Below are 25544 nucleotides of genomic sequence, written 5' to 3' on the forward strand. Positions count from 1 at the left end.
CTTAAGCATTTCCTGGGATCGAACCTTTCTTTCTTTTTCTTTTTTGTTTGTTTGTTTTTACCATCATGGAGCATATCTAGTCACCACTAGTGCAAGGCTCTGATATATGATAAGAGATTTCCTGGCAGCAGTTTCAAAACATGAATGGTCACATACTATGTCAGGATTTACAGATTTCCTCATGACTATTAAGACAGGAAGAAAATCCCCACCCACTATGCTTGTATTTCACCCTAAATAGCTTCATCATCATACAACCAACTGACTTGCTTTATGTCTCCCCTCTCTGTAGACTGAGCTGGGGGGGGTCTTTGTACTGGTAATTGAATTTAGTGTGTTTCTCTTTTTTCTCAGGAGTGATAGGACACCAACCACAGGGGTAATTCCAAGTGAAAGAGCAGCACTCTAACACTGGTGGTCCAAACCTCTGCAAGGATCCATTTAACAACAAGTTTATATAAGTAGCACTTAAAGACAAGAAGGAGTTCAGCCGCTTGCATTCAGACTCTGGGATTCATATCCAATCCTCATGACGGACTAGTAGATAACAAAGCAGAATATCCACCTCCTGAATCATTTCTACACAATGTTTCTATAAAAACAGGCGGTGTATTTAGTCATTCATTCATTTATTTATTTACTTACCTCCTTAACCTGAAATAAACATCAGATGTTGCTAATTTTGGTACTAATCATTTACACACGTACGCATCGTCAAGGAAGCCAGGAGTGGAGGGGTGGGGATGGAAGTTACATGGGGATAAGGAATGGCTGTTTGGAGTTTGAGACCTTTATAAAGCAAATTCATGTTTAGTATTAGTACTTTCATTTTTTCCTCCTAGTAATGATGGCAGGGAATCGGATGTGTTGGATGAGTTGTTAACGTTTGGTTATCAGTAGTTGTGCTTTGAAGATTTGGGTCAGTGTTTGCATATTATTCTGCAGTTTATCACATTCCAACACTTTTACCGTTTTCATTTTGCCAGACGGTTACACAAAACCATTTTCTCTTCCTGCACATGTCTTTGCCACTTTCTGGCAAACATCAAATTCTCAGCTCATCCTGCTTTTTTTTCCTTTTTTTGCATTACTGCATAAGGAAATATCTGCAAGTTGTTTCTGTTACACATCATTCAAGCAATGGAAGAACATCTGCTGGAACAAGTAATTTACGGGGCATATAAAGTCATAAGAGCAACTATAGACTCAGTGACAGTTACTACCTCACTAAGCTGAAATGCAGTGAACACGCAGGTGACTTTTCTTTGGGTGGATTTAGCTGTAAAAAAAGAAACTTTGACCTTTTGGCACAAAAGGCTTTAAGCGCCCTGTCAGAGCCATCTGAGCTCACTCAATTATCCCACGCGTGGTCCTGTCTGACACAATATGCTTTGCTTTATCACATTCATAAAGCTGCAAAAAAAGAAATGAAGAAGTCGTGACCACAAAGGCAACACTTCAAATAAGGGACAAAACGTTTCGTATGATTTTAACACTCTGTCACAACATGCTGACATGTTAAATAATCACAGGTCGATAAGCATACACACATTCATGACCACATAGCAACACACTTCCTCATTAACAGCATGAACGCAGGCGTCGCATGTGAGTTTGTGTAGTGAATGCGTCTGTTGTCTGGAGGTAGTGAGGTGCTGACAGAGAAGAAAGAGGAGCAGTCTTCAAACACATCCACGGGCAGGTCGTGCTCTCCGTTATGCCCTGCCGGGGGCCATATTTGTTGATTCTTGGGCCTCCGAATCATTAATTTAAGTGCAAAGAAACCTGAGAATGGCCTCGAACCCACCTAGGCAAATTCTCACATACACACACATGCACATATTTATTTGGTAAAACTTACATCCAAGAACAGCTACGTGTACACATGCTCACATACACACCCTGCATTGCATAACAAATGATTTCACTTTAATTGCTATTCCTGTTTATTTACTTCTGCCTGTAATGGATGGTCCTTTTTTTTTTTTTTGCTGAGCAGCCAATCACAGTGAAGCAGAAAAAGTGTGAGCTGCCCAGCAAATCTGGAACAATTACTTGTAATTTGACATTTCTCTTCATACGCAGCATACACCAACCCAGGATGCGACAGTTAATTACCATTAATTGCAACTTAAGTGTTTTGGGATCTTCATGTATTTACCTGTGCATATGTCTAAGTTTGTCTTGAAGTTCCTTCACTATGCCTCCCTGATGACTGATGATAATGTCTTCAGTGATTGGTAGTTATTTTCGGGCCTGTTTGCTCAGCCAATGAGGCGCCCCCAGCGTACCAGACATACATCATTGTTTCACAGCCCTCAGGAAAGAAGTGAGTTGTTACTGACTGCTGTGCGGCCTGAGTAACAGACACATTCCAATAGGGGTTTTTTCTTTTTATTAATGAGCACTTGATGTTTGAGTTGCTGCCAACTGCATTTAGGGAATTCTTAAGGAGCTCTGGAGACTTGCCAGACAGTTACAGGAAGAAAATGGTCAAGCTATAGCATAAAAAACACGAAATGTCCACACTGGACTCTATTGTCTGCGGTCTGTTTGTCCAGCAACGTGATGTAACCTCTTTGGAGATCACCGTGGAAATGAAAAACAACCTAACGTCACCGACTAGAAAATGCATTTTCACACACCTATGTGACACAGAGAGTTTAGCTTTTGTTTGTTGTATTCTTTGCATTTTACATGTTTTACTCACTTTGTTCTCAATGTTTCTTCTCACAGCTCGTGGAATCAGATACCAGGCATCAGCTACAAGAACACAGATACACCGGCTCATATATCCTTCACCATCGAGACCACCAGACCTGATTAAACACAGATATAAATGCACACTCAAGCACCCACCATTGCACTTGGATTCTGGTGAAGTTTTCAGATGGGCAGAAATGAGTTATTCTAGCAACTGGTATGCAGTGGCCCACAGAAGACCTGGGAACACTGTGTGTGCACCTCATCAGAACATCTGGCATCAGTGTGGCAAGCGGTCCGCTGCCTTCATTTCTCCAGCTTTCTTCAGTTGGAAGCTGGATTTATTTTACAGTACCGTGGTGCTACAGAGTCCTGGCTTCTCATCAACCGTCCCCCAAACAACTGTTGACTATGAGTGCGGCCGAGCTGAGCCAGAGGAACTCATGCCAGCTCTAGACTCTTTTATGGTAGCACGAAAAGTATTCACGTTTGCAGCTAAATATCAGACTTGTGTAAATATGACAACACGGACCTTGTAATCCATAATCCACAGAGACCTTCTCAATGTATTGTGCCAAAGGAGATCTCTGCTGAGATACATTACTGAAATGACACTGCAACTGAGTGCTTTGTAAAACCACCCTTGCCCATCTCCCATTTCCTGCAGAGAGATCACCACAAAATGTTTGATGATTAGCTTCCTTCTTTTCCAAGAATAGGGTCCTTAGTTAACTGGGAGGAAAACACAGCTGACCTCAAAGCAGCCAACTTATTATAAGAAAAGTCTGTATACATTTCTCCTTGTGTTCGCCTTGCCTCCCCTTCATTGTTTAATGAACCACTTTCATGTTCTGTTTGATTTTCTACAGCTGAAACTATTTGAGTGCCACTTTTCTTCTTCTTCTTTTTTAAATATCACAGATTCATGTGACTTATTGTTCTGATTTCAACGAGTGGTGTATTATGTTACTGTCTACTGATCTGTGAATCTGAGTGACTAATCTGATTATAATCAAGTGTCTTGCATTAATACTTTTTTTCACTGTACTGGAGCTTGACCTGATGTGATGACAATGTACAATTGCAGTTTAATTTAGCAGCATAGTGGTGTTTTCATTTGGTTGTTACCTAATATGTACAGTTTTTGTAGTGTGTGTGTGTGCGTGTGTGTGGTTTTGTGCTACACTGTCTTCGTGTGATGATATGAACGTTTGGGGTAACAGCAGTCGCCCTTGACTTCTTCCACAGTGGTTTGCAGTGATCAGCCTGTTTCTGTTGTTTGAATAAAATATTGGTTTCACAAGAACTGTGCAAACTGTGTGTGCTTCATCAGCGAGACCACAGCGTGAGCACTGATGCTGGGGTTGCTGATAAATGTGAGTGCAACAACGAGTATTTTTCACAAGTTTAAAGTTGCCCCCCACTAATGGCATCTACAACAATAGTTTCTTGCACTGCCCGAGAAAGATTTTTTTTTTCCCTTTTTTCGGTTTTCATGGTCGACCAATTCTCTCTCTCTCTCTCCCTCATAAACTCAGCCAGATGTTGCCCTTTTTTATCCTAAGGGGACTTGTGGGGAGGTAGGGGTAGTGAGGCATGGTGGTGCTGGGTAGTGGTGGGGGTGGCTAAGGATGTTTTAAAGTGTTCTCTGACACAGTCAGAAGTCTCCAGCATTCAACATGGTAACGCTGTGAGCCAAAATGCCCAGGACTCAATGCTGTCACAGCTATGACGACACAACACTATTACAGTCCTACACTGTGTGAAAACAGCCAAAAACCTGTCTGGCAAAGATAAGCATTGTTAATATTAAGTCTCAATATATAATAAGATTCAGCTTTCAGTTACACACATGGTGTGTGGTGTTAAAACTTGATGGCTACTGTTAGATCATACGTGGTGACCATGGGACTGGAATCTGTATGGCAGCTCTCACTGGTCCAAACAGGGCAACGGCTCTGAAGTCCATCACTGCAAGAAAGGACTCAGATGGTTCAAACACACAACCTTCATCTACCAGGGAACAGTGGTAACCACTGCACCACCACGTATAAAACATGTAAAAATATAGCTTTGCATCATACTAAGTAGCTCATTTGAAAGAAAACACAGCTTACACTTGGATTTTGTCCAAGTGCTGTAAAGAACGTCACAAAAAAGCTAGCTGGGAGCCAAATCAGGCATTTTCCATCACATAATGTAAAGGAAAGGCAGCAGACCTGCGAGATTGATGGCACTTAATTAAGGCAAGTACATCAGTGTAATCATCTCCTCTATCAGTTAAAAGCAAGTCTTTATTTTGGTCCACAGCCAGATGTACAGGTGACTGTCTCCTTGCATTAATTTTAGCATTGTTTCTTTCACTGACTGTTATCCTGTCTCTGTTTCCTCAAACCAGGTTCTGTCCATCGCAATTGAAAACTACACGTCTTTCACCCTTGAATGGCCTCATTCTGTACATACGGAGTAATCTACAGTGTGACGCATTAAAAGGATTGAACACTTTACCCTCAGACTGTACTCCGTGAAAAATATCGAACTATAAGCTGACAGATTCCTGCAGCATGTTTTGAGATAGCGTACCATAAAATAATAATTATTATGCCTGGGAGCTATTTCTAATGACTGTAATGCTCACGGGCACTTAGGTGATGAGAGCAGCCTGTATAAGCACATGATATGGACCTGCTTGTCTTGATTTTACTGAGTGGTAACTCGATCTGCTGCCAGTGAAAATCCAAACGCTGCTCTGGTATGGATAGGGTAATAGCCTCGGGTGCTTTATAAGTTTGTTTTAGGTAATAGAGACCCTTGTTTTGTAACAGCCTGTTCCGCCCTTCTCTCTCTCTCTCTCTCTCCTCAATTCCAACTACGTTGAAACTCCTTGGTTGTTGAAAGTTGGTGACTGGAAGAAGAAAAGAGGGATTTGAGGAGAAATGTGAAGCGCATGCGCCATGTGAAGGTTTTGCTCCGCGCATCAATGCAGCAATGTGCTAGTTTGAGAGAGGAGGCGACCGGGGAGCAGGTGAGAGAGAGAGAGAACGAGAGAGGGGAGAAGAGAAAAGAGGGAGGGATAGTTTTTTGCACTTCAACACAGACGGTGTGGGAGGACGACGCACTTGGAGCTTCAGAAAAGCCGCTGTCGTTCACACGCTGTGCTCTTTTCCTCCCCCTGGCACCGTGCGCGCTCGCCAAGCCGCACTGTTTGGAGATAGTCCGCGCGGAAAGTTTTTGGAGCATAAAGTCTGGAGCCGATCAATTAATGTTTTTATTTATTTTTTTCGGTGAGGCGGATGAATGACTTGCTTTTTTTGAGAGTGGAGACTTTTAATTCGAGTTGGGGAATTGTCTTGAGTCGTTTTTGTGTTTTTGCGCAGAATGGAAGGTAAATTGACAAGTCGTTTGTGGCGAGGATCACCGTGTGGATCTTTCCGCAGGTAAAACGCGCCGTGGCGTGAGCGTGTGATCTGCTGGAATCAATTGTCTTAACATTTTTACACGTCTTTTTTCTTCTTCTTCTTCTTGTGGTGTAGTTTAGCTGGATTCTGGGACAGTTTTCCACTTGGACAGACAAGTTTCATGCTGCTTTTAATTAGAAGCGAATCAACAGTTAGGTTTCCGCCAGTGGCGCTTTGGGTTGCCGTAGGTGGTTGTATTTGTTAATAGGTACCGCAAAGTCACGCACTGAATCGTGAAAGGAAAGGACTATTTCCACACACTGTCGTCACTAGATACTTTATCCATCCCGCTGCTTACTACCAGACTTTAAGCTGTTAAGCGCACGGAGCGCTTGCACTGATTTTTTTTTCGAGGTGTGCGTCAAACACTAAATCTGAAGAACTCTCAGCTTTGACTCCCTGAGTTGCACTTTGTTCATCCCAACCAGGCATTTTCCAAGAGATTCCGGGGAAAACGAAAAAAAGAAACTCCGGTACTTGCCTTGAGTGCAGCGGAAAAGGAAATCCTAAATCCACCTGGCCTGCACTGTGATTATTGGTTTGATATCGTCTGCAGAGAGTGGATTACGGCTTCTAACGGGCTGTGCTCCCCGGTGAGTAGTCTATACGTCTCCTAGTTGACTCAGTTTTCCACCCCAGCCACAGTTTATCTTAAAGAGTGGAAAATTTGTGTTTCAGTGGGATGTTTTTGAACTTATACAGGCTCTGGATGTGGACAAAAGTGCTTGACAGATGTGATGTGTGAAACATGCGCCCACCCCCCATTCCTATGGCCTGACAGCCGTTTGGCACTTCGCTATTGTGCAAACATTAAATTTAAAAAAGCACAGTATTTGTTAGAAATGCATATGATTTCTGCTTAAAAGCTTTTTAACGAACAGTGTTCTATTGTTAAGTGAACAGGCAGTGTTCTCTGCTGCTCTCAACTCCTTGTACCTGGCTCCCTCTCCTGGTTTTGTGTAAACATCGGGGCAGACAGGGGGAAAAAACGCTCATCATCTTGTCCTGTTAGATACACACAATATTTCAGTCATTAATGAGTGTTTTATATGTTTAAAATAGATGTATTTCTTTTTTTACCTCATACATTTTTCTTTCTCATTCTCCACCAGCCCGCGCATCCACACAAAAAAAGCCTAGTGTAACTCGTTTTATTCACAGTCAGCATCTGTCGACTTTAAGATGCACGTCTGACTGTAAATATGTTGTTCTTTTGTTTTTGTTTTTTTTAAAATAGACCGGTCCTTAAATTAAGCATAATACTACTTGACTTTGAGCACACACTGGCTTTCCTTCACATTTTTCACCGTTTATTGTTGCTAAAACTTTTAAAACACAATTAATCTGTTTAATGATATTTTAAATAGTTTTTCCAAGCGTTTTAACAACACGAGACCAGAACGGGGTGATATCTAGGCCCGGGTTTGAGGTATTCCCAGCTCTAGTTCTAGTCCTAAAAGGCAGACTTTTTTTCTGCCCCTCCTGTGCGTGCTCTCTCGGTTTTAGTGCCATATGGTTCTTTAAAATACCCCCGAAATTAACTTTGACTGAAGTACTGCCTGCTGCTTTATCATTCTAGCTGAAATTTGTTCATTTAGCTAGATACCACTTTGACTGACAAAACTCTGCAGTATAGCCATCAGTCATCCGGTCACGTACTATGAATACCTCGCTCGGGTCAGATCGTTTCCAAGGGTCACTGAACGCAGGATTTGCTTAGCTTATAAAAAAAAAAATCATATTCACATTAATAAAGTTAGTTAGTTTGTGCCGTCGATGAAAACAAAATGTACGATTTATACTCTTCTTTGTTCTGAGTGGATGAAACTCAGATGTGAATTGTCAGATCAATGCGCGCACCTACCGTGTAGCTCCGTGACTCAATCTGCCAAATGAACCCTGTGAGTCACCACCGCTGTTCAGCTGCTCCTAGCAAACTGTTTTGCCAAAAATAATATTTAATTGATTATCAATAAATTACAAAAATGTTTTAAAATATAAAAAAAATCCGCTTCCTTTCAGGCAGAACTGCTCCAATTAGTGGTTTAAAATCAGTGTAAAACCGCCGCCCTCTGTGGATTATTGCTTTTAATTTATGTGGAGGAACTGCGAAGAACATAACTTCACCAACTATTACGAGGCAGCACGCAAACCAAAGGCACGTGTTCGTGTGTGTGTTGTGCGCGAGTGTGCGCGCGCGCGCTGGGTGAGTGATGGTGAACTTGGCCTTGTTTTTAATGAGTCTTAGGCAGGCCCAGGTCTCCACGACTCAACCCTGGAAAATAATGCAGCGTGACAAATTAGACTTGCTCTCGATCCCAAAAACTCACACACGAACAAGATGGAAGGCTGGCACATCGCTTTAACTCGCAAGTTTAGGAGTAATTATTTGACCTAATTTTCTGCCAAAATGGCAACAAAGCTGTGCTGTTGTGCGCAGATAATTGACGTTTTCTTTCTTTTCTTTTTTTTAAATTCTGTGCGGTTTTCTTTGCGCAAAAGCTGCGAAGTATCCGGTCGTCATCCCCCCGCCACCTGGCTGCTGTCAGATCCATTTTCAATTAATAAGTAGAAAAATTAATCTTAATATAGGCTAATTACATAAAGAGATGTCCATTAGGCCTCTGTCAGATTACACGTTTAATCGCCACTTTTCGTAGTTACGAGAAATAGACTTAACTTTTTAATTGTTCCATCTTTTTAAAAACAAAATCCGCCTTTTTTCTTATAATTAATTTAATTACCCACGATTTAAAAAAACGAATTAAAATTATTTGTTTTAAAAACAGTTTTATTATAGTTTTTCAAATAAACAAAACATTCTCAGCAAAAGAAAATACAGGCGGTCTCCCAGAAATGTAAATAAAAGCGGAACTTGGAGCTACAGTTCTGTTTTATTTTTATTGGCTTAAAAAAAAAACAACAACCCCTGGTCCTTTTCGTTAAAATGCGCTAATATTTGTTAAAAATAAGTTTAAATTAAATTGTCTAACTAGCACTTCTCAGTCTCTCTGTGCCTTAAAGTGAAATGTCTGGAATGTGTCTTGCGGGGGTTTCATAGTCATCGTGTCTTCTCTGGCTGTGTGTCGGTCTCGTGTGATTCACACTCTGATATGTTGCCAAATGACTGCTCTGCTGTGCAAGCAGTGATGGCTACAGGGATTTCATCACACACGCGCATGTAAATGAGATGTAAAATATACAGCAATCCAGCTGAAAGAATATTTTCTCTGCCCTTTTCTTTCCATAATATGCCCCAAAGTTGTGCATGAGAAACAAACATCTAGTCAAGCAGGCAGACTGACAAGTATCCTGTTCTGTTCTCCTTCAGATCACTGGCAGTATGAACCTGGGGCTAGGCTGTGTGCGTCGGCCGATTTGCTGGCCCTTTGGCAGCGTGTTGGACTCCAGACACTGTGTCTTTGCCCTCACACTCCTCACTCTTCTCATGCAGGTGGTGGTGGAGGCCAACTCATGGTGGTATGCAATAATTTTCTTTCCATATGCCAGCAATTCCGTGAGTCTTAATTTGTTCAGTGTGCGCCTTTGAAGTGTGTTTACTTGTCATTCTTTCTCTTTTCTGTCATACGCTAATTTGTAAATAGGACAGCGGTGCCTAAAAAGACTCGGCAAAAAGTTACATATAGGTGATACTGACTGTTTTTATTTTATTTTTTTAAAGTGTTTATTTGTTGAGGCCTATATGTGTGATCTATATGTCATACTCTGTGTACACCATTAGCTTTGCAAGAAAACTTTCTCTCCCTTACTTTCTTTTGCCAAACCAAAATTATGAACATCGCAAAAAAACATAGAATGCTGTGGTTTCCGAGTCTGCGTCCAAATATTTGCAAATACTGTGTGTGTGTGTGTGTGTGTGTGTGTGTCCGTCCGTTAAAAGAGAAGTCTATATTTTCAACACACCTAGCACTTCTGATAATCACAACACTTGACATCCAGTAGCTCTGTGTTTATACACTTGGTGAATATTTATTGTACCCAATCAGAGCTCCTGTTCAAGAACATTGGACATTTAACCCAAAACTTCTTAGAAAATATTTTTATTTTCCAGTGGAGCAAATCAGAGCAAATAGTGGCATACTCTGCTGGTAGAGTTATAGAAACATAACAATGTAAACAAATAATTGTAAAGATTTTATACAGATACAAACTAATTAAGCTAAGTAGGAAGCTACATTAAAGTTGAAACAGCTCAAATTAGTCCTGCAGCTGAGGACTCGCACATTACTACAGAGCAGACCCTGGAAAGGACGTTCACACAGTGTGTGTCTGTCAGTTTCCTTTTCGAGAGGACGCACAGGTGTGAGTGATTTGGAGCGTTGGAGTTGTGAGCGCGCTCATTGCATGTTTGTGAGACAGCATCAGACTGCACTAGTGTGCATGATTTATTTTTCTTCTTCCCCCTTTCTACTGTGTGCCTGTTTGTGTATATCTGTGTATGTTTCTGCGTATTCCCTCTGTGTTTCCTTGCCGCTGAGTTTCCTTAGTCTATCAGGTTACACTAGGGGCTAATTGTCTCTCTCTGGGGGCTCTGAGATGGGCCGCTCTAATTGTCCTGTGGCCTGGAACCAGATGCTCATACTGGTGTTTCCTCCTTCCTCGCTCTCTCGCTCTGTTTTTGTGTTTCTCTTCCACAAAATTGAACGGAACAATTATTTTAGCTGAAATGATCTGGTGCTATAAGAAGTTACACGACTGCTGAATTTTACTCTTGCTCGGGTGAGTTGACATGAGGAAATGCACTTGAGAAAACCTATGAGAATTAATCATATCTGTGTTTTTATATATATTTTTGTAGTAAGCTACACGTTTCTTTTAAAACACACCGGCCTTTACATAACTTAAAGTTAAGATGGAAAAAATGCACATTTTGAAACACACATGGAAATCCTTATATAATTCAGTTTGGAAAAAATGTCCTGTTTTAAAATAAATGAATTTGTATACCTTCATTGGACAAGTAACACCAAAAATAGGTGCAAAAAGCACAAACTATACAACAACATTGTGGAATGATATCAGAAGTTGTGAGATTTTTTTTTTTTTTTAATTAATATAAAAATACTAAGGTGACTAAAAATGTCCAAGGGTCATTTAAATTATGTACATGTTGTTGTTTTGTTTTTTCTTTAAGTCCTGCGGGTAGCATTTGATTGTGAGAGGAAGGCTGTTCCAGTTCACTGGGGCTCCCGCCACAAAAATCTCCCACTAACCTCGATCATGGAGCAGTTAAAAGCAGTTGCCCAGAGGATTCCAGAGACCTAGCAGCACAGGGGCAGAGAACTTCTTAAATACACCCGGGAGCCAACGATGCGTGGCTTTATAGGCACATAAAGAACCTTAAACTCATTCCAAATTCACAGTTTTAGCCAGCGTAGGCAATCCAGTAGCATCAACTCTTTCCTTATAACAGCTTTGTGTCTTTTATTAATTAAAAAAATAATATAAAAAACTGTAAAAAAAAAAAATTGTTCAACTCAAAAGTGATTACAGTGGTCGCAGCCGTCAGCCACTGGTGATGCGGGAGCATGAGCTTCCGTTTGTCTGACAACAGTGGTGTGTTTTTAAAATGTAGCCCTTTATTTCCTTTATGTATCTGTGTTCTACTTGCGTTTTCTTTCTTTTCCTTCATCTTTATCTCCTGACTGCTCTTCCTCTTGTCTAAGCTTCACTCGCTGTATATTCTTGGCTCTAAATGACTTTCACATCGACTGTCCTCTGACATTAAGAGTGTACAGGGTTTTACTCCACCCAGGAACTAACTGCACCTCCATTTCACTGATTAACATAGTTTCATCATCAATGGAGAGAACCCAATCAAGTGAAATCAGCTGCTGATTGCAGTGTTGGCCCAACAACGTGGATGCATTTGTTTTAATGACACATGACTGAAAACACTGCACTGTGTGTCCCCTTCATGCAGGTCTCTGGCCATGAACCCTTTACTAATCCCAGAGGCCTACATCATCGGCGCCCAGCCTCTGTGCAGCCAGCTGGTGGGCCTGTCGCAGGGCCAGAAGAAACTGTGCCAGCTCTACCAGGACCACATGCAGTACATCGGTGAAGGTGCCAAGACAGGCATCAGAGAGTGCCAGTACCAGTTCAGACATCGGCGCTGGAACTGCAGCACGGTGGACAACTCCTCCGTTTTTGGACGGGTCATGCAAATAGGTAAGAGACAAAGGCTGTATGACGTGCCGTATATTCTAAGAAACGCGTACACAAAGACACAGGAAACTAACAAAGATAACGCTTCATAACTGTACTCACCAGCATGTTGATATGCACATTTCCTGTATGTACCAGATATAACAGGGTTACTTAGATTTTTATATTTTATGTCTTTTTCTTTTCTTCTTTCTGAGTCACTGACCCTTTTTTATGTTTGTGAAAAGTGTGTGAAATGCATGAGGCTGCTGATGCTCAGCAGCTGTGTGGAGGGAATAGTTGGTGGGTGAGGTTGCTCGATAAATCACATGTGGCTTTGGCCTGCTAAACCAGCCCCCTGATATGGAGCAGGAGGGAGTCGGAGAATCTGCTTTCCCCCCCTGATGAATGGGAGACAGTCTAATACACAAAGACGCACATACACACGCAGACACACAAACTCTGGACTGTAGCTGACTCTGTGTATTTACAAGTAAGGGGAGTGCTACGAGTATATGGAGCAATATATCACCACGTCAGAGATTACATTGTCTGTTTGTCTCTTATAGAAAGTTAAAGAGCTTTCCAGTCCCTAACATCAAGTCCTGTTCTTGGGTCCTATCATTAAACACATTGTTCCAGTTTTACTTGGATGTTGGAGCAGCTTAGGATGCTAAATCTAAACGGGTCAGATCTTCCAGTTTTGGCCATTTTTTCAAATTTATTTTTAGTTTGTCTTTAGTGTTTCGTTCAGCCAAATAAACCAGTTGCAGACACTGGATGTGTGTTGTCCCACTAAGGACATGTAATGAAATAAATTAAATTTTAAATGTAATGTTACCTTTTCTCTGGATTATCTACAGGACACGTGGTCAGTAGTTTCTGTGGTGACTGTTTATTCAGAGAAGCGTTCCTCTTACTGTGTTTGCAGATGACTTTTCTAACGGGGACATTTTAAGGATAAGAGCTGAAACGGTTTGAATGGACATGTGTATGTCGCACCGTTTCACTCGTGTTGCTCGACCATTTCACGCACTGTACTTCTGTGTAGCTTTTGACTGTTCTCGGTGATTCTGCCTGCCGTGTCTCTGGTCCTTACTCCCTTTCCACAAATGATTCTTCACAAGCAGCCGTTCTCCTCCCATTCCTCTTCTCCCTCCCACTTCCTCCCCAACAGTGATCCCATCTCAGTCCACCTTGGGCCATGTAAACATGTCCTCCCCTCTATAGCTGTCCATATGAAAGCCTGTCTTACTGTCTGCTGGCTTAGGACACTGCTGGTGATTTAAAGCATAGCTCCAGGGGGTGCCGGCGTGGCTGGGTTCAGACTCTTTCCCTTGCATGGCTTGGCTAGCTCGAGGGTGGGGGACATTAGAAGGGCGGCAGCAGTGTGGGAGACGACAGTTTGTCTGTGTGCAGGCCCACCGTTAGGCCAGCATTCTCAGGCTGGATTAAAAGTTGTACTAGCCTAATAAACCCCCCACCACGCTCTCTGATCACTAATGCTTCCAGCAGTATTTCCCACCTGGATCTCTTTCGGCCTCTCCAGGAGGTTTCTTTATTCATCTTTTCTTCCTTTTTGGAATATTAAGTGTGTGTTTCTTTTCTTATATTGCTTGTTTTGTTTCTTTTCCGTCTCTTTCTTGACTTATCTGTTCACTCGCCTTTGTTTCCCTCATCTCACTCTGTCCATATGTTATTGTCATTATAGCATAGTCTCTAAAGGTTTGACCGAGCATGTATATGAGCTGTGCATTTTTATTGTGTAGCAGTCCTCGTCTTCAGTGTCAACACACGGCTTCATAGTTTGCTAGTCTGTTTCTTCTTTAGTTCTCGTGGCTTCGTACGGCGACAAAAACTGCTTATGTGCAATTTTCTGCCTTTTTTTTTTTTTTTTTTTAAGTCTTCGCTCTATAGAGGAAATGTTGAGGGTAGAAACAGTTGGAATTAATGTACAGCGGCTCCAGAGTCACTCAGTCGTGACAGATAAACTAAAAGAACCGTTGTCACGTTCAATTTGGGTGAAATGGCAGAGACTTGTTAAGAAGGATCTCTGTCACTGGAGGGCGCCGTCTTCTCTCTGGCTGAAGCCCAATAACAGCAAACCAGATTACACTGTTCAACATGTTGTTGATGACGACCCTGCAGCGCTTGGCTGAAGTGCTCTGTAATCTTAAGTGTATGGTGAATGCTGTCAAATGACATCACATCTCAAAGTGCCATACACACACACACTTAAAGCAAACGATGGGGAGATCCACTGGCTACAGAAGACACGTGCATGCTTAACCTACAAAAATGAAAGCAGTGGATGGAGATCACTTTTCTTGTCTCATGGGTTGCAGTGTTTTTAAAATTGGGCAGCTTAAAACAAAATTTGGATCTCTACTCTTGTCTTGTTTCAAATGTCATGTGGTATTTGTATCTGCAGGCAGTCGAGAAACGGCATTCACGTATGCCATAAGTGCCGCCGGAGTGGTGAACGCCGTGAGCCGGGCCTGCAGAGAGGGTGAGCTTTCCAGCTGTGGGTGCAGTCGTGCTGCTCGCCCCAAAGATCTTCCCCGAGACTGGCTCTGGGGCGGCTGCGGAGACAACCTCAACTATGGCTACAGGTTCTCCAGGGAGTTCGTGGATGCCCGTGAGAGGGAGAAGAGCTTCCCCAAAGGCTCACACGAGAATGCACGGCTGTTGATGAATCTTCACAATAATGAGGCAGGACGGAGGGTAAGATGGCCGAGTCACATACACGTGCACGCACAAATCTTTTATTATTTTTTTGAAAAACAAGCAGAGAGACGTGTATATACTTCAAGCTTCAAAATTAGACCAACCAGAGCTTGAAAGGCTTTTTGTTTGTTTTTTTTAAGTGAGATAGTCCAGTCCAGGTCAATCAGACAGGTTTCCACTGATCATCTGTGTAACAGCTCCATCTGCTCCCCTGAGGCTTTGATCTATGAAAAGATGGAGTCACTGCAGACAGCTCTGGAGTTTCTTTTCCTTTTAAAACATCTTGAAACCACCTCAAAGGAATCGTAATGCCAGATTGCCAGGCTGTACTCTTTCAAGGAGGACAAACGAGTGGACATCACTGCACCCTGGAGCACCCTGCACTTTCTGTCCTTTTTAGCAAAGTGATGCCTCATGAGATCAAGAGCAGCACATTATTCAAATATTTATACAGGCAGGGTGAATTTACAGCACGAAGCATGTGGTCAAGTTTCTTTTCTTTTTTTCCGTTTTCTGAAGAATAATAATTATGCAACCTGTTGTTTTTGTTTCTCTCTGATCTTCTTCTTCTCAAGATTGTGTCAGACCTTGCCCACGTGTCCTGCAAGTGCCACGGAGTATCAGGTTCCTGCAGCCTGAAGACCTGCTGGCTGCAGCTGGCCGACTTCCGCAAGGTGGGCGATGCACTGAAGGAAAAGTATGACAGTGCCGTAGCCATGAAACTCAACTCGAGAGGAAAGCTGGTGCAGATGCACAGCAGGTTCAACCCTCCCACGAACCATGACCTGGTGTACATCGAGCAAAGTCCAGACTACTGCTTGAAGAACCAAAGCACAGGCTCTTTGGGCACAGTGGGGCGGCTTTGCAACAAGACCTCAGAGGGCATGGATGGGTGTGAGCTGATGTGCTGCGGCAGAGGTTATGACCAGTACAAGGCCCAGATAGTGGAGCGGTGCCACTGCAAGTTCCACTGGTGCTGCTACGTCAAGTGCAAGCGCTGCACCAAAGTCGTAGACCAATTTGTCTGCAAGTGAGAAGAAGAGTGTTGCCTGTGTGTATTTGCTTGCAGATAATGGGCATAAATCTGTGTGTATTCATGAGCAGAGGAGCTGAACACAGAGAGAATGGAAGAAAGAAACTATATAAATTATATTTATAGAGTTAAACAATTATGCCATTGCAAAAAGACTTAAAAAAATCATATGTCCTCAGAAACTGAGAGTATTGTGAAATATTTATTTTCAGATTGTAATGTTTTATTTTGGCCCGCTCATCAGCAGAAAACTTTTAAATCTTTCAAGTGCCTAAAACTGGCTGGAAATTTTATACCATGGTTCCTTTTAACTGTTTTTTTTTTTTTGGGGGGGGGGGGGTTTAAAACCACAGAAAAGGCCATTTTTCTTGACTCCGTAGAGGAAATGGGTCACAACGTTTTAAATTGGACTGTGCCTTTCATTTTCATAGATGAGTAAGGTTTAATTTTTGTGGCATAATTGACAAAAGGTCCTATTTTGTTGTTTGGAGAGAGACTATAAAGAGGAGAACGTGTGCTGTAGTCTATGGATGTGTTTTTCAAGGGCCTGTTCCCAGACCAGCCTTCACATCGTTGCTGAAGTCTGCTTGTCCCCCTTCACGTGTACAGTAAGGAACACTGTTGGTTTGTACGAGTCCTTGGAGTACAATGGGCACAAGAAGAGGGCTATTTCGGGGATCGGGCCATTTTGACTAAGCTGTCCCTGATGCCTTAGAGTTCCCCAGGTGCTGCAACAAGCCCTCCATCATTATGCACTTTGATACAGAGGCTTAAACATGTCTGTACGTGTCTGTTCAGCTGTTATCGTTATATCAATATTATAGCCTTCAATGTTTCCATATTACTTCAAATTATCCATTTAACATTATTCTACAATACTTAACACGGTTTAAATATATATGGGCAATGTTGTGGTTACAGTGGAGAAATATTCTGTGTATATAGTACGTCTATCCAACAAACCAATCAGTAAACTGTATTTATTTTCCTAAAACAGATCCTCGTTTTAGCTTTCAGCAGAAAAGCATCATCTTCATAACAGACCAGTAATGAGGCAGGCATCCCAAAGTTCACTTTTTAAACTAATTCTCACTAATGCGGCTCCTCACTGTTTTTGCAAAAGGGAAATGCACCTTATCGTCGTGGAACCAAGTCATGCTCGTGCTTCGCGTTACTCTTACACACATTGTATCACAGGTGTTCAGGTTACGATGCTGCCACAGATTTCCAGTACCACTCACTTAACTTCTCACTGTCCCTGTGATGATTCTCGCTAGACAAACTATTTCTACCAATCCAACTATGTATATTTATAAGCTTCTCTATGAATTTGAGGTTTGTTAAACTTAATGTGCTATAGCAAATATTTTGTTATTTTTTACAAATTGGCTCAATGCTCTACTTTGTTTCAATAAATACCGAGTGTAAAACCAACGAGGAAGTATTTTACTCAGTCTTTAATCATGTTGTCTGTGCCTCCTTGAGTTTTTTCTTCCTTCAAATAAAGATTCTCCTTCTTGCATATACAGGGTGGGCCATTTATATGGATACAGCGTAATAACATGGGAATGGTTGGTGATGTTGAAGTCCTGTTTGTGGCACGGTGTATCCATATAAATGGCCCACCCTGTACATTACTAAATGCACATGCCAAGAACGTATTGAGACACACCCACTGGACACTTAAAGTACATATTTCTATATCTGGGTTGGACACATTTTGCCTTCAGAACTACCTCATTTTTTAAGTTAACAAAGTGGTGGGACGCTTCCTCAGAGATTTTGATCAATATTGATAAGCTGGCATCACACAGTTGCTGCAGATTTGAGTCTCCCATTCCACACATCCCAGAGGCTCTATTGCTTTGAGATGGAACTGTGACTTTTTGAGTACCACAAACTCATTGCCTTTTTGTTTTTAGAAATCAGTTTGCAATAGTTTGAGCTTTGTTATCCTGCTGGGAGCAACTTTCAGAAGATGGACACGATGTATTTGTAAAGGGATGGAGATGGTCAGCAACAATACAGGTAGGCTGGGCCCAAAGCACTAGGACACACACCATTACACCATGACCAGCAGCCTGAGCTGCTGATACAAGGCAGCACTGATCCACTCATTCATGTAGTAACATCAGATTCTCGACCTACCCTATGAGTGATGCAGCATTTGAATCTTTTGTCCAATTCTGGTGAGCCCGTGTGAACTGTACACTCACTTTCTTGTTCTCAGATGACCGACGTGACGCCTGGTGTGGTCCTCTGCTACTGTAGTTCATCTGCTTCAAGGTCTTACTGCATGAGTCATCTGGCCATGCTCCTCTGGCATTTTCACCCAGAGAACTGCCGCTCCCTGGTCTTTTTCGGACCAGTCTCTGTAAGTTCTCTGTAGATGGTTCTGTGGGAAAATCCCAGCAGATCAGCAGTTTCTGAAATACACCAGCCCATCCGGCCCCAACAACCACCCCACGTTCAAAGTCACTTAAATCACCTTCTTTCTGATGCCCACTTTGAACTTCAGCAGAGCTATCTGTGGCTGCATGCTTAAATGCATTAACTAGCTTCCATACGATTAGCTGATTAGATATTTGCATAACGAGCAGCTGAACAGGTGCATTTAACAAAGGAGCTGGTGAATGTGCCTTTTGTGAAACGATGTCTTTTAAACCGTCCAGTTTCAAGTTATTGTTGTGTTTTTCTTTTGAAACATTAACTTCCTGCTATTCGCTCTTCTCACCCACGGGCACATTTCATGACAATCAAACCCACATTGGATGACAGCTGTTTCAGGCATGTGGTGCACAAAAGCATTTTGTTTGAGAGGTCTGGAAGATGGCCTGAAGATTAGGTGTCTCCCTGGAGGATGGTTGAGGTTGTATTATAAGTATTCCTCAACAATCCAGTGACAGTGGATCAGTTAATGGAATGATTAATCACATTTTGTCAGGAGAATAAGACGAGGGGGATTTCAATGTGGGGAAATTGGGATGTCTGGAATAAGACTGGGTCTTGTCAGAGACTACTGGTGCTCAAAAGCAGACGCGGAAAACAGGAGAGAAGATTGGGTAATGAGAAATGGGGGATTACATGAGCATCGAGCAAGAGGGGAGTAATAGGAAGAAGGTTGCGAGAAAAGAGGCTCAAGGGAGAGGAGGAGAGAAAAAGTGCTTCAAGTAAAGTAGAGCTGAAGGACTACCATTACTGTGTAAACGCTCCTGACATTGACTAATATTTACACTTGTAAAATGATACAGAGTTTAGGAGCACATCCCATATGTGACCTTGTCAGTTAGCCCGGTGTGTGTATGCCTGCACAGTTGCATGTGCACCCATCTGAGCAAACACTGCTAAATCATGAAAAGTGCTCACATTGAGTTCATGATGGGTGTCACGCAGGTCAAAGGTAAGAGGGAAAGATAGAAGGTCAGCGTTTGAAGAGCGAGACTGTAAAATCTAAAAGAAAAAAAAAGCTCCAAGGAAATCAAGCCAAGCAGGGAGGTTTTACATTTTTGAAACGTCTGTCAACAGATGGTTTACAAGGCTATGAAATCACCCTTCAACTCTGGGTTTCATATGTACATGAAGGCCAGGTCATCCTGGACGAGGTTTCTGCAGCATGAGTGGCTGACGTCATACCAGCAGGACTCTTCTAGCTGGAGTGTAAACAGAAATCCAGGTGTGCAGCTGCCTGCGCAGGTACAACTTAACAGATACGCTCAGACGAAGAGGAGCAGATCTTCCAAATGTTCAAACAAAAAGCTTAGACGTCTGATTTTGGCAGCCCTCTCTCAACCTGCCCCCTTTTCTGGTAGAATGACAGTTAATGCGGGTGACTACATAAATATTTACATATCAGTTCAATGCAGAACAACACAGTCATCCCCCCCCCCCCTCAGTTGTGGTCACAGGGTGATAAGGTGTGATTTGGGTTCTGCACACACAATTAAGCACTCATTGCAGGAGCTCTTTGTAGCTTCACATGGCATATTTAGATGATCCAAACCCTCACAATAGCGTGTCTTAAGTATATCTCACATTGCTCTCATATTTTCCTCCCTTTAATCTTGCAAAAAAATAAACAAACATGTTTACAGATTTTTCCCTCAAAAGAAACATTGACGGTTTCATATTTTAGAAATGTTGAAATGCGCGCATAGCTCAAGCATTTATCGTGCGTTTAATGCTCGGTTGCAGTTGCGTGCATGCGTGTGTGTTTTTGTATTCATGCAAAGGTGATAATTACGATGATGAATAGAGCAGGCTGGATAAAAACTGAGGTTCTCCAGCTCATCGAGTGGTTTTACTCGTTTCTTCTTCCGCTGCATTAAAATTCCTCGGAGGTTCTTCACGACGATTACATGACAAGTTGTGTTTTCTTAAAACAAAGCAGCTGGTTGATATAAGACAAACTCCCCCGTGCTGAAGCCAGATCTGCTGACCGCATTTTTGTGCATTCATAGACTACTTTGTTGATTCTGTTCCTGCAGTGGAAAAGGCTGAACAAATGTTCTTCTATGACTGCAATATACCAGGCTACGCATATTGATATAATATATTTACACCACATTTTACCATCTGTGAAACAAAACCTCAGTTTCAGCTCTGGTCTCACCCCCCACAAACCCCCTTTTTTCACCATGCCGCATCATAGCCGGGTGAATTAGGTAGCGGGCTACGTATTAACCTCTATTCATGTGACAACATCAAATCGTGGCTCACATCAAACTGTCACTGCAGAAAAAACTTAGAGATGCACAAAAAAAAAATTCTCATTACTACAAGCCTAAAAAAAAAACCTGCTGTCAGCGCAAACATCTGGCAAAGCTCATCTCTCCAAAGAAAGTGAAGCTTGTTCCATTTCCCGGTTTTTGGTGTAAAACAACAACCAGGCCAAAATAAGAGCACTCCGCAGAGCTACATTTAGAGCTATTTGAGATTGTGGTTGTGTGTTTTAGAGAAAGAGGGCAGGGCACCACACTGTGACGTCGCAAACAGTCTGGACTGGATCAGAGAGGCGAGTCGGCTCCACAGCAGCGGCTCTCCCTTCCCTCGCTGCCAGTTCTATCCTAGTGTCCCCCCCAAGAAACCACTCGCACCGCAAGTTGTTTCAATGGGGCAGAACTGGCTGAAAATAGGAAGGTTATACATAGAGGTCACAATTTGTCAATGTCCACGACCGAGGTTTCTGTGTGTATATGTGACTGCGAGAGAGAAAAGGGGAGATAATGAGTTATTATTAGCTCAATATCAATTTTCTCCCTCTAATAACCTTAATGTCAGAGTTGAGTTCGTCTTATTGGGTCGACCTGGTTACCATAGCTACTCATTTAGCACTGATTGTCATGTGCGATATTCACCACTGTTATAGCTCATACAGTAAGTACAGTTGCAAAGCAGAATTAATAGAGGACATCCCAGCAGGTAATTATAATTGGAAAGGTAAACACAGCAGAATAGCTGCGTGTGTGTGTGTGTGTGTGTGTGTGTGTGTGTGTGTGTGTGTGTGTGTGTGTGCAGGTGCGTGTGTGTGTGTGTGCACAGTATTCAAGCACACTGCAGGTAATCTTGCTTTATTGCTCACAGATGTGGAAACACGTTCATATGACAGTAACAGGCTACAGTATGTTATTCTGTATTAAATGACCACTTTACCAAATTATTATTTTTCTTTATAAAAGAAATCTGAGTTGGTTTTACAGAACGTTCATGAGAAAGGTGACATTTGATCAGCTGCTCTCTGTTGGGTCTGTCTTTCTGTATATCACTGCTTCAGAGGTCACGTGCACTTTCACTGTCGTCGCATCTTTGGGTTATGGCTTCCTCTCCGAGTATGTGCAGTACTTTACACAATGAGACATGTTTACAAGCACGTCTAAGACAGACTTTCTTGTTCATGGTTTTCCATGGGATCTTCTCTTTCTTTTTTACATGTGTGTGGATGTGTCTGCCCCACAGGGAGCTGAGTGCCAGGTCAGAGCCAGTAGCTGAGTGATGCTGTCAGCCTGCTAAGCCTTTGTGGATTACACTAAAGTGGGCCCCTGGGGTTGCTCAGACATCAGCGCAGCTCTGCCCAGTTTTGGTCAAAGCATAGCACAGCTGTTATTGAGCTTCCTTTTCCATCTTCACCCCGTCTGTGTATTGATAACTTCACATTGACATCTAAGACTCCGGGGATCTGCTAAACACCCAAGAAAGACGCAAAACCAACTGCAAGAAACCGAACATGAATGCAGGAATACTCTTTTGAAGGTAGGCGTGGAGGCTACAAGATGAACATTGTCTGATACTGATCTACACAATCAGTACAGAAAATGCTCAGAGATGTGGTTTTACTGACTTCATCCTTACTTTGAGGAGCTTCAACAGATTTATGAGTTTCACCTTAGACAGCAGGAGAAGTTTATCTTAAAGGCAACAATGACAAGGACAGAAAAAAGCGACATATTGCTGAATTACGGAGTAAAAGTAGAGGAAATAACAAAGGAAGCTCACAGACAATGACTGATGAACTACTGTTTCTGCAGATGAAGTCATTTTCTTTAATGCTCTTATTAATGAAGCATATCATAGAAGTGTTGAGTGTCAGATTTAAGAGACCTGGTGGGTCCTTGGCCACCAGCAGTAATCAGTCAGAAGCACCTTTGCACACTCTCCCACACCACAACAAAAAGCCACCCAAATCTTGACATAAAGATTAGAATAAGAATGTTATTAATGCATAATTAAATTAATTAATTGCTCTATCAGGGGCAAGGAGCTGATTATGTTATATGAGAAAAGACAATTAAAATAGATGATAAATGTTGTAAAGTGCTGCAATCATAAAATACAGGTGTGCAGTCATGGATATGCTTTAAAGCATACAGGCGGGGAAAACCTGATACGCCACATTGACTGAAGCAGAGTGCCAAGGATTAAGACTGAGGAGGAGCATTTGCTTCCAGATTTGTGAAATCTATCTGAGAGCGACACAAACTTATTAATTTGCTGTGTTGAAAATAAGTACAGTAAATGGACCGTGTTATTACCGCAAATGAGAGCGGAGGCCCAGTCGTGGCATTACGAAACAGAGAGAAACGTGTTGCTGCCAGTTCATTTATTAAGGAACAGCGCTGCAAAAACTCCCCCGCACAGGTCACACAGGATGCACTTGCAAGAACTAGAATCGACACATGCACTCATCATAAGTTTTACCATCACAGAAAAATGTTATAGACCGCAGAAAGACATATTTTCCAGCAGCTTTGGCCATCTCTTCTCCTGATGACTGACACCTGGGCTAGTTAGTGCCCTCATTAAAAAGCACTTAATGAAATAAGGTGTTTAAACGGGGGTTTTACACTGAGGTCTTTGTGGTTAATGAATCAACACAGCGCAGATGGAAAAATGGAATAGTTGGATATACAGGTAAAGTCTCACTAGATCCCATAAACCTAACACCTTTTAAAGGTGAATATCCTTCTGTAAGGGACTGCTTGTGGAACATTCACATTTCCTATTGGCTCTGACTCTTCGTGGAGGTGGGGGGGCTTGGAAAGGTCACCTCAGTCCCACATATTGTGTGTCGTGTTTATTTGTGTGATTCGGAAAGGACCAAAGCATTTCTAAAACGCTGCTTCTACATTTTAGCAGTAATTATAAAACTAATAAACACTGTAAGGGAGATTTTGAATTTCTCAAGTCTGACGATAGTTTGTTTTTCAGATGAACTAAAGAGGAACTGACCTTATGAGAAATTAATTGTGCTCAGTGGATCCAGTAGCCTCTGTAGCCTCGCTGACCTCAGAGAAAGATCGTCGCTCTCATCATCACCAACTGATTCTGTTTAACAAGCTGACAGAGGGCTTAATGAGAAACATTCCTTTTGATAAACAGCTAAAAGGCTAAAAAAGTTTAAAGAAAGTTGGAGATAATAGAAGATAATAGGACAGACGTGAGACAGAGAGGGACCAAAAACAAAAGTGGACAGAGATATGAAGTGATTCTGTTCTGGTGAAGTGATTTAAAATGTTCAAAGGTCAGACAGAGGTTAGCAAAACGTGCTTGTTCCAGTTTGATCAAAGCTCCCAGTTTTTGGATTGAATGTCAATCAGCGCATACGCCCTCATCAGTGTTTGTTGTTTTTGAAACATGAATGTTTTGTAAGTTGAGCACTAAGCTAACACAAGTATTGTGCAAGTCTTAGTTGGATTTTTGTGCCGGTGATGTGGATGCAGGTGTCACTGTGAAGTTTCTGGTCACATGTACGTGCATGTATGTGCTATGAAAGAGAGTGAGGGTTGCATTAGTGCACTGGTTGAAAACGAGCTTTTTTCTTGCTTCTCTCATGCTCCCAGCGCCATTAAATACTATATTTCAGACTCCAGTGTGATGAAAATCTGAAAAATTATAGGTCTGAATATGGAGTAATAAAAAAAGTGTATTTATTGTGATGTTAATTAGATACATGTCTATAAAGTCTCCAAATCAAACAGTTAAGCCCACTTAATCATATTAGAATACAAAATATTTCAAGCGTTGGTTTAATTTATAACACGGAGCATATGCAATGGAAACTTCAGTAAAAAAAGATCTGAACCCCAGAGAGTGCACGTGCATGCATGTGCACACACATTCTGAATGCTTGTGGCAGCTCACTGACCCGCTCCGTGTGCTGTGTAACTCCTGTTCTGAGAGGCCACCCCTCTTCAGCCATTCGGTTATCCAACTCACATCAAAGCTGATGGAAGGCTGGCCCGTGGCCCAGCGCCATGACAGACTGGCGGGAAGCCCGGAACTCGAGCCCCTGGCTTGAGGCCTGCAGGCCTGGGGCTGGAGGTTGACAGGGCCCGGCTATGAGGGCCTGATGAATGGGTTCTGGCACTCGGCTGGTGATGTGTGTGCGTTTGTGTGCATGCACGCACACAATACTCGGGCTTTCAGGGAAACGTTTTGATTGGCTGTAGTGTCAGGCAGAATGAGGCAGATCAGCTTTAGGTCTTCTTACACCCAGAAATTTGGTTCCCCAGGGTCTCACAGACAAATGCAGAAAGATTAGTGCAAACACATACCACACAACAGTGCACATCAGTATATGCGAGGCTCCCCTGAGCCCTTATGCTAGATGGAAGACATTATTCACCACTGACACAGTGAATAATCACGTGCCTTTGAATCCAGAGTGCTCATATACTTTGACTTGAATTCATATAGTCTGACTTCAGTTTAGAGCTTGGAGACAGACCAGTTATCTCAGTTATAGGAAATACATACCTCAGATTTACTTGGAATCCATTTTCCACAGCTGCACAAATGCCAAAGTGGAAGCTAATTTCACAGCAAACAAGATGAAAACACATCGGCACAGAAACCACGTTCGACATTGGAACTCAAAATCTAAAATGCATGTGACACAGTACATTATCCGCTAAAGCACACCGAGTTAAGGCACAAACTTGATGTGCCGCTAATCCTATTCT

The 25544-nt window shown here is 42.2% G+C and overlaps 2 protein-coding genes across 4 annotated transcripts in view; both read left to right on the forward strand.

Annotated features, from left to right (window-relative positions):
• Positions 1-4001, forward strand: part of LOC120743932 (ERC protein 2-like) — a 152791-nt gene extending 148790 nt beyond the window's left edge. The window contains exon 21 of the mRNA XM_040047959.1: positions 2737-4001. The gene's annotated coding sequence lies outside the window, so the exon portion shown is untranslated. The remainder of the gene's footprint in view (positions 1-2736) is intronic.
• A 1648-nt stretch (positions 4002-5649) lies between these two features.
• wnt5a (wingless-type MMTV integration site family, member 5a) lies at positions 5650-17523 on the forward strand. 3 transcript variants are annotated; one of them, XM_040047968.1, is made up of 6 exons: positions 5656-6140; positions 6590-6754; positions 9493-9641; positions 12106-12353; positions 14761-15053; positions 15632-17523. In XM_040047968.1, the coding sequence occupies exons 3-6, from the start codon at positions 9505-9507 to the stop codon at positions 16088-16090; spliced, it is 1137 nt and encodes a 378-aa protein (XP_039903902.1). In that variant the 5' UTR covers positions 5656-6140; positions 6590-6754; positions 9493-9504; the 3' UTR covers positions 16091-17523. The 3 variants fall into 3 exon arrangements, with proteins under 3 accessions (XP_039903903.1, XP_039903902.1, XP_039903901.1); XM_040047969.1 differs by lacking the exon at positions 6590-6754 and having other exon boundaries at positions 5650-6140; XM_040047967.1 differs by having other exon boundaries at positions 5656-6754.
• The last annotated feature ends 8021 nt before the right edge of the window (positions 17524-25544 follow it).

This window comes from Simochromis diagramma, unplaced genomic scaffold (assembly GCF_900408965.1).
Source record: "Simochromis diagramma unplaced genomic scaffold, fSimDia1.1 OVJJ01000387.1, whole genome shotgun sequence".
Lineage (NCBI taxonomy): Eukaryota > Metazoa > Chordata > Actinopteri > Cichliformes > Cichlidae > Simochromis > Simochromis diagramma.

Bases quoted from the DNA above. Each gene is read 5' to 3' on its own strand.
- wnt5a (XM_040047969.1), top strand. From the start codon at position 9,505: ATGAACCTGGGGCTAGGCTGTGTGCGTCGGCCGATTTGCTGGCCCTTT. The intron at 9,642-12,105 runs GTATGCAATAAT...CCCTTCATGCAG, and splicing joins GTGGAGGCCAACTCATGGTG to GTCTCTGGCCATGAACCCTT. The intron at 15,054-15,631 runs GTAAGATGGCCG...CTTCTTCTCAAG, and splicing joins ATAATGAGGCAGGACGGAGG to ATTGTGTCAGACCTTGCCCA.